At 50.7% G+C, this 8,779-nt stretch overlaps 3 gene segments (V, D, J or C); all 3 read left to right on the forward strand.

Annotated features, from left to right (window-relative positions):
• The first annotated feature begins 1,947 nt into the window (after nt 1-1,947).
• LOC114112208 (T cell receptor beta variable 5-1-like) lies at nt 1,948-2,906 on the forward strand. The segment is given in 2 exon segments: nt 1,948-2,303; nt 2,437-2,906. Coding segments are annotated over 2 exon segments (519 nt in total).
• A 1,620-nt stretch (nt 2,907-4,526) lies between these two features.
• Nucleotides 4,527-5,069, forward strand: LOC101115949 (T cell receptor beta variable 6-4-like). The segment is given in 2 exon segments: nt 4,527-4,625; nt 4,714-5,069. Coding segments are annotated over 2 exon segments (390 nt in total).
• A 1,460-nt stretch (nt 5,070-6,529) lies between these two features.
• Nucleotides 6,530-7,735, forward strand: LOC114114455 (T cell receptor beta variable 5-5-like). The segment is given in 2 exon segments: nt 6,530-6,630; nt 6,745-7,735. Coding segments are annotated over 2 exon segments (444 nt in total).
• Nucleotides 7,736-8,779: the final 1,044 nt, after the last annotated feature.

The following is an 8,779-nucleotide window of genomic DNA, read 5'->3' on the forward strand; positions in this document are numbered from 1 at the left end:
GCCATGAGCCCCTGCCTCCTGGGCTGTGTGGTCTTCTGTCTCCTGCAGGCAGCTGAGTCCTGGGGGACAGGGTCCCCTTCAAGATTCAGCACTAAGCATGTCCGCTGTGACTGCAGGATCGGTCCTCCTTCCACAGGGGCAGTCCACGCTGGTGTCACTCAGGACCCCAGATTCCAGGTCGTGAGGACAGGACAGAGCACGACACTGAAGTGCACTCAGGATCTGGGGCATGACTGCATGTACTGGTACCGACAAGACCCGGGACACGGGCTGAGGCTGATCCACCACTCAGCTGGGCCTCCCACCACGGAGAAAGGAGACGTGCCTGATGGGTACAGAGTCTCCAGATCAAGCAGAGAGAAATTCCCTCTCACGCTGGAGTCCGCCAGCCGCTCCCAGACATCTGTGTACTAATGGGCCAGCAGTTACTCCACAGCGCTGCACAGCCACCTCCTCTCTGTGCAAAAAGACAGATGAGGGCCCCGTGCAGGCTTCCAGCATCGGGAGCCTCAGGGCTTTGCAGACCACGTGCCTGCAGTGTGACCCTGACATGTAGACTCGGTTGGCCTGAGCCTCACTCCCGGGCCTCGAGGCCGTGTGTCCTCCATCGATCTCTATCTTTCCTCTGCATCCTCCCTGTGAACCAGGAAGATGCTTCCCCAGCTCAGACTCCTAGTCATCACCTGAGCCTGAGACCTAGGAGGAAGGTTGTTGGTAAATTAGATACACCTAGACACTCTTGTCTCAACTCAGGCAGCTCATTTCTGTCTTTCTGGAAGGTTCTCCCCCAGCCTGGCTCTCACCTGGTCTCGGCTCTTGTCCACTTTTCCCAGGCGGGCAGGATATTCCTCTCCCCACCTCCCTGCATCAGCTCCCTGGCCCTCTCTACCACAGCCACAAGCTCCTCCCTCATCTGGCTCAGGTCCATTCCCAAGTCCCAGGGAGGCTTTTAAAGTGGCCACTCCATGTGGTCTGTTTCGAGCAAGACATATGGAGTCATTGAAGAGAAACAAACTTTAGTTAATTATAAATCATCAAAAACTCACGTGAGCCCATCTGAAGGAGGAAAGACTGTCTTTGTGTGTTCTCGACCCCCTGACCCTCAACATCCTTAGCATCTCACCTAACCTATGCCAGAGTGGCACCACCTGGCTCCCTCTTCAAAATCTTCTCACAGTCGAAATATATTCCTCATCACCCCATTATATCATGCTTTTATAAGTGAAGAAATAATTGAGTTCACATTTATAAAATTTCATTATAAAATGAACGTATTATCTAGAATTTGATAATGCTTAATTTAAAGAGGAAATCTGAAAATATATGCCTCTGATTAATCAGAAGTAGTTATGACTACATGTTTGCAGGCAGATTCATTTGAGATCCTCTGAGCATTTATTTTATGACATATGTTTCCGTTTTAGCTAACTACTATCATTGTATGGGTGCAGCAATTATTTCCTTGTAGGAAAATGGTCAGATCATACAGTCTTCTACCTCCAGAGGCCAAGAGTAGATTTGAAAATCAACTCTAATCAGCTAGGGTAGGAAGGCAGTAAAACAGATCTCTGTGTGTGTTGTGCGTGGGTGTGTGTGTGTGTATTCATGGTGTGGGATTTTTGAAACCTTGCTTCAATCAGAGGCTGCAAATCCATGAGACCATGGACCTTTGGCCACGAGGAGGCACTGTGTTTCCATGGTAAGCAGGCTGCCCTGGAGGGGTTGAGAGTAGCCCTGGGGAGGGCAGCTTAAGGGAACCTTGGCTACATGCCTGCACCTGGGAGCAGGTTTGAGTTCCCTGAGTGGTCCTGGGACACATGGAGCCAGCACAGACTCCTCTCTGCTCAGTGAAGTGGGGTCGCGCCTGGAGCTTCAGGATGTGCCCAGGGGCCCATCCCCTGGAGCAGCATGGGAAGGGGAGGGTGAGAAGTTGGTGTATCTGTTGAGGGCTGGGAGATGAGTGTCAGGCAGGGTCAGACAGAGCAGAACAAGAGTGTGTGGACACATGCGACCAGGGGACGAAGCTCACCTCACACCCATCCTTGCTGAGGGCTGTCAGGACAGGGAAGGGCATAGAGGCACCAGCCCTGGGTCCTGCCAAGGGGTCCAGGGAACAAGGGCAGCCTGCAGAGACACAGAGCAGTGACGTCATAGGCAAAAGTTCCAATCAGGGAAGCAGGAGGGTCAGCACTTACCTCCTCACCCCAGGAGCCCGGCCCCCAGCCAGCAGCAGTCCTGGGTTCCTGATGCTGCCATGGGCTCCAGGCTCCTCTGCTGTGTGACTCTCTGCCTCCTCAGAGCAGGTGAGTCCTGAACACAGTGTGGGAGCTTCTGAGATGTCTTTGCCTCCCTGGGATAGAAGCCTGGTGATGAGGGCTGCAACAGGAAGCTTCCCTGTGCTCTGCCCTCAGCTTCCTGCTGTCTCCTTCCCAACAGGCCTGGTGGATTCTGGAGTCATCCAGACCCCCAAATACCTGATCAAATCAAGAAAGCAGCAAGTGACTCTGAGATGTTTCCCTGAGTCTGGACACCGCTATGTATCCTGGTACCAACAGGCCCTGGGACAGGGCCCCCAGTTCCTTGTTCAATATTTCGATAGGGAAGTGAATGAGAAAGGAAACATGCCAGATCGATTCTCAGGTGAACAGTTCAGTGACTCTCGCTCTCAGATGAACCTGAGCTCCTTGGAGCTGACAGACTCAGCCATGTATCTCTGTGCCAGCAGCCAAGACACAGCCCTGCATGATCAAGTGCCTCTGGGACAAAAACACTCCTGCCCCAGCTCAGGAAGTGATTGTAGGGCGTGGACTGCCAGCCAGCGAGACCCAGGTGCTGGAGGAGTGGACAGCCTTTCCCAGACAGTCTTTCTGATATGTTTTAATGCTCACAAAGATTTTGCAATATAAGTCTTATTTTATCTGCTTATTTATCTTAGGAGAAGTGACCTGTCCAGATCTCATATTACTTAACTGTTAGAGTAAGGAATCCTACTCGAGTCTGACCTTATCACTGGTGGTCCTCACCACCTCCCAACTGACCTCTGCCAGGAATAATGCGTCACCCAGACCTGTGACGTGTGCTGGTGCTCCGGGAAAACCAGCACATCAGGAGGTCACCACAGGTCCACAGTCAGGTAACCTGGAATACTTACATAATTTTTAGGGTCCCTGCTTTCAAATACCACTGGGAATCAGAGAGAGGAGCACTGCAGCATTTGTGGGGCCTGCTATGTGTGGAATGATGCACAACAAGATAAGAGTTTGAGGAGTTCTATGATATTGTTACTCAATTAATGCAATTCCCACTTCACAAGGAGGCATTCCCATGGAATCAATGTCTCAGGTAAAATCAGAGCACTCTTCGTTTATCCTGGAGCGTGCCACCTCTCCCTGCATCCCTCCCACATATGCGTTCCTCTGTCATCTGCTGGTGTGTGTGAGTGTTTAGTCACTTCAGTCGTGTTTGACTCTTTGTGATCCCACGGATGTTGCCAGTCAGGCTCCTCTGTCCATAGGATTCTCCAGCAAGCATAGTGGAGTGGGTAGCCATGTCCTCCTCCAGGGGATCTTCCCAACCCAGGGATCAAAACTGGGTGTCTTATGTCTCCTGCATTGGCAGGCAGGTTCCTTGCCATTCTCACAATCTGAGAGAAGCCCAGGTCACCCATGGTGCTGGGCAACTGGCTTCTCTCCACAAAGAAAGGCGAGTCCCAAGCTTGAGCTGGTTCTGCTTGCTGCTCCCCCTCCCACTTCAGACACTGCAAGCATTGCGTGCAGTGATCAGGATGGGAATGTAGATGCATCTGGCAGGTGACCCTTCTGTTGGTGAATCGATGAGAAATAGAGCCAAGGGTTCCTCATGTGTGGGTAACTCTGACCTGTGGTTGGGGAACCAGATGCCAAAGAATCATTGCAGGTAGAAGGACCCCAACAGGACCGTGGTTAATTAACGAAAGTAGAAAGAGACACTTTCCCAGACGGTGCTGGTGGTAAAGATCCCTCCTGCCAATGTGGAGATGGAAGAGATTTGGGTTCCATCCCTGAGGTTGGAATATCCCCCTGATGAGGAAATGGCAACCCACTCGAGTATTCTTGTGTGGAGAATCCCATGGGCTACAGGCCACAGGTTGCAAAGAGTCAGACAGGACTGAGCAACTAACACTAACACTTAGGCACTTGAAGGCGTATTTGGGATTCATGAGTCATAAAGCACAGCAGGAAGCCCAAAAGATTTTCCTGAGATTCAATATTACAGAAATATGCAGGGAAAATTAATATATGTATTAATGAAGATTTATGTCTAGAAAAAGTACATAAGTTGCAATCTGTTTACAGAAATATTACAACAACTTTTGAGGCTGATGCCCATTGAGCCGGACGGAACTCCCTGCTGTAGACTGTTCACTTAGGTTCATTTCTGATTTGAGCCTCTAGGGAAAGGGGCGTGGCCCCCTGAGTGACAGGTTGGCTCTGGGGCAGGGCGGGGACAGTGACATCTCAGAAAGACTCCCTGGAGAGCTCCTCTCCCTCTCATCCACACTCAGCCCAGAGGGCCCTCTGTCTGCCACGGCCCCGCCATGAGCCCCTGCCTCCTGGGCTGTGTGGTCTTCTGTCTCCTGCAGGCAGGTGAGTCCCAGCGGGCATGGTCCCCTTCGGGGGTCCCAGCACCAAGCATGTCCGCTGTGACTGCAGCATCGGTTCTCCTTCTCCACAGGGGCGGTCCATGCTGGTGTCACGCAGGACCCCAGATTCCAGGTGGTGAGGAGAGGACAGAGCACAACACTGTATTGTACTCAGGATCTGAGTCATGACCGCATGTACTGGTACCGACAAGACCTGGGACACGGGCTGAGGCTGATCCATTACTCAGTTGCCTATCCCACCACAGAAAAAGGAGACGTGCCTGAGGGCTACAGCGTCTCCAGACCAAGCACAGAGGACTTCCCTCTCACGCTGAAGTCTGCCAACCACTCCCAGACATCTGTGTACTTCTGTGCCAGCAGTTACTCCACAGCGCTGCATGGCCACCTCCTTTCTGTGCAAAAAAGCAGATGAGGGCCCTGCAGCCTGGAACTTGGGGAGCCCCTTGTAGGCTCCTAGCACCTGCAGACTTGGAGCCCACAGACACATAGCAGCGTAGCCGGTGATGTTTGATCTTCCTGGCACGGACCTGACAGCAGGGCCTCAGGGACATGTGTCCACCCTCACTCTCTGCCTTGTCACTGCAGCTGCCACGTGAGCCTAAAGATGCTACCCGGCTCTGACTCCTAGTCATCAGTCTGAACATGAGGCCTCCAGGAGGGAAGGTTTCTGGGAAATCAGATACATCAAGACCCTCTTGTCTCTCCCCGGGCACCGCATGCCTGTCACTATGGAAGGTTCTCCCCCAGGCTGGCCCATGTATCGTCTCTGCTCTTGTCCAACTTCCCAGATGTGGGGCCTTTCTCTCCCACCTTCCTGGCCCTCGTTCCCACCCTTCTCTACTTCAGCCTTGCTGCTCCTCCCTCAATTGGGTCATGTCCTTGCCCATCACCCAGGGAACCTTGTAATGATCCCTAAGTGGGCGTGTTTGAGTGTGCTCTCTGGGGTCCTCAAAGAGAATGCAACCTCAGTTAATTATTACTCATCCAAAATGCCTTGGTCGTCCCTGAGGAGGAGAGACAAGCTGTGTGTCTATGCATTCTCCACCATTGCCGGTTTTAGCATATAAATAGCCTAGAACCTGATGCTGGGAAAGACTGAAAGCAAGAGAAGGGGGTGGCAGAGCAAGAGGTGGTTCGATAGCATCACCGACTCAACAGACATGAATTTGAGCAAACTCCGGGAGACAGTGAAGAATAGGGGAGCCTGGTACGCTGCACTGCATGGGGTTTCAATGATTTGCACTCGAGTTAGCAGCTGAACAACACCACCACCAACAAAATCTAACCCGAGTTTATAGCATCTCCCTCATTACAGTCTTCTAAAAGTCAAAGTATTAAATATTTCCTGCATGAACTCATTTCTTTTCTCTTGAAATAAAAATCATAAATCAGCTATGGCAGGCTGGTGTGTGTGTTTCTAATCGTGTGTGTGTGGTTTAGAAAAACAAAGGAAGCAAAAAAACAATGCAATCAGCAAACAGTGAAATATTTTCTAATATGAACACATCCATGACTATTAAATCTGGTCAGACAACCTTGGTTTCCACGCATAGACCATGTGGGGAGAAGTCTCTGAGGTTGCAGCAAAAGTGAAGGGTATGGAGCTGGGAGGGGGCAGGAAAGAGCAACACAGAAGAGCAACACCTCCCTGAAGAGAAAACAAAGGAACCCTGGGGAAGGGCGTCCGGCATAAAGCCAGCCTCGCCTAGACCAGCAGTCCAGCTCACATGTCATCTAAGAGATTCTGCAGGATAGAGCAGGTTTCCTGGATCAGTGACCTGGCATGAGAGGTCAGATTCCTGGGAACCAGCAGAGACAATGACATCAGAGCAGTGACGTCACTGCCTCACTTCCAGTCAGAGGAAGGAGGCCCAGAACCCCACTCTCAGAGAGCAGAGCTCTGAGCAAGGAGACGCCTGCCCGCTCTGCCCCTCCTGCCATGGGCTGTGGCCCCGTCTGCTGTGTGGCTCTGTGTCTCCTGGCAGCAGGTGGGGCCTTGGCACAGGGGGAACCCGTGTTCCTAGCCTGACTCTGCCTGAATCCAAGGCATCATCGGGTTCTCTCCCACTTTCTTTCTCAGCCCCAGTCTTCTTCCCCCACAGGCCTTGTGGATTCTGGAGTCACTCAAACCCCAAGATACCTGATTAAAGCAAGAGGACAGCGAGGGACCGTGAGATGCTCCCCTGTCTCTGGACACCTCTCTGTGTACTGGTACCAACAGGTGCTGGGCCAGGGCCCCCAGTTCCTCGTTCAGTATTACAGCCAGAACGTGTATGGAGAAACACAGCTTCCGGATCGATTCTCAGGAGAGCAGTTCAGTGACTCTAGCTCTGAGCTGAACTTGACTTCCTTGGAGCTGACGGACTCAGCCGTGTATCTCTGTGCCAGCAGCCAAGACACAGCCCTGCATGATCAGGTGCCTCTGGGACAAAAACACTCCTGCCCCAGCTCAGGAAGTGGCTGTGAGGGTGACTGCCTGCCTGTCAGGCCTACGTAGATCCGGTAGACTCTCCCAGACGTTCTTCCTCTGCTGTGTTTTAATCCTTCCAAAGATCATGCTAGGTAGTATTATTTTACCTGTTTTTAAATCCGAGCGGCTCTGATTTGTCCACTTCTTATATTTCATTACTTTCAGATCAAGCAATTTAATTCACGCCTGTCCTCATTACTTGTGGTCTTTGCCCCCATAAAACTGTCCCCCACATAGAATAAATGATACACACACACACACACACACACACACACACACACACACACACACACACACACATGCTCACATACATGTCTTAAAGCAATTGGCTCACATAGTTGTTAAGGCTGGTAAGTCCAAAAGCTGCAAGCAGGTCTGGTGCTACTAGAGAGTGAGGGGGAGCTGATGTTTAAGTTCAAAAGCAGAACTAATGGTCCAGTGTGAAGGCCATCGGCTGACAATTCTCTCTTACTTGGGGGAGGATCAGCGTTTTCGTCTATTCATCTCTTCACCTGGCTTCGTGAAGGCAATCGACATTATGGAGGGTCATCTGCTTTCCGAATTAAAATGTTAATCTAATCTATTATTAAAAGATACTTATTCACCTTTTGAAAGTGAAGTCACTCAGTTGTGTCCGACTCTTTGTGACCCAGTGGACTGTAGCCCACCAGGCTCCTTCCGTGGAATTTTCTAGGCAAGAGTACTGGACTGGGTTGCCATTTTCTTGTCGAGCGGATCTTCCCGCCCCAGGGATCAAACCTGGGTCTCCCACATTGTGGGCAGATGCTTCACCGTCTGAGCCAAAAATATCCCTCTTTGGAAGACCCAGAATAATAAAGCTAAATATCCATGGCAGAGTCAAGTTGACATATTGTATTAGTCAGGACACCATCTTCCAGGGTTGCACAGGAATTTAATAAGCATGAACTCCCCGGCAGGTAACAGGACTCTGGATTTCTTGACTCCATTTGCAAATCTCTGCCAGCCTCCTCTAGTGCTTCCTAGGTCAGACAGTAGATATGGACACATTGTGACTTCAGAGCCTGTATTTGAGGTCTTCAGATGTCACAGGAAAGAAAGTAATTATGCTTCCTGGTTCAATACATGAAATAAACAGAGCATGTAGCTTACTCTCGGGCATTTTAACATCAGCTTTATTGGCATTATAGTTAACATTTGAATAATGTGAAGTTTGGGGCCCTTGAACCAGCTTTAACCCTGCTGTAAAATTTGTTTACAATTTAGTCAACCCTGTTTACGATGTCCCATCCGCAGATTCAACCAGCCACAATTGTATGGTACTGTGAAAAGTGAAAGTGAAACTCACTCAGTCGTGTCTGACTCTTTGCCACCCCTTTATGTCCATGTAATTCTCCAGGCCAAATACTGGAGTGGGTAGCCTTTCCCTTCTCCAGCGGATCTTTCCAACCCAGGGATCCAAACCGGGTCTCTCCCACTGCAGGCAGGTTCTCTACCAGATGAACCACAAGGTCAGTAGTTAGTATCTATCAACAATTCCACTCAAAACTGACCCATGAAGGTCAAAATAGTGTGGTCCAAGGGGTCCGCTGTGTATACAATAGCATTCCACACTGTACAGTGAACAGAGGGGTGGTTTTGATCAACCCATATGTGCGTGCCCCTGGAACATTCACCTCTAAAGGCAG

The sequence above is a fragment of the Ovis aries genome, chromosome 4 (genome assembly GCF_016772045.2).
Source record: "Ovis aries strain OAR_USU_Benz2616 breed Rambouillet chromosome 4, ARS-UI_Ramb_v3.0, whole genome shotgun sequence".
Lineage (NCBI taxonomy): Eukaryota > Metazoa > Chordata > Mammalia > Artiodactyla > Bovidae > Ovis > Ovis aries.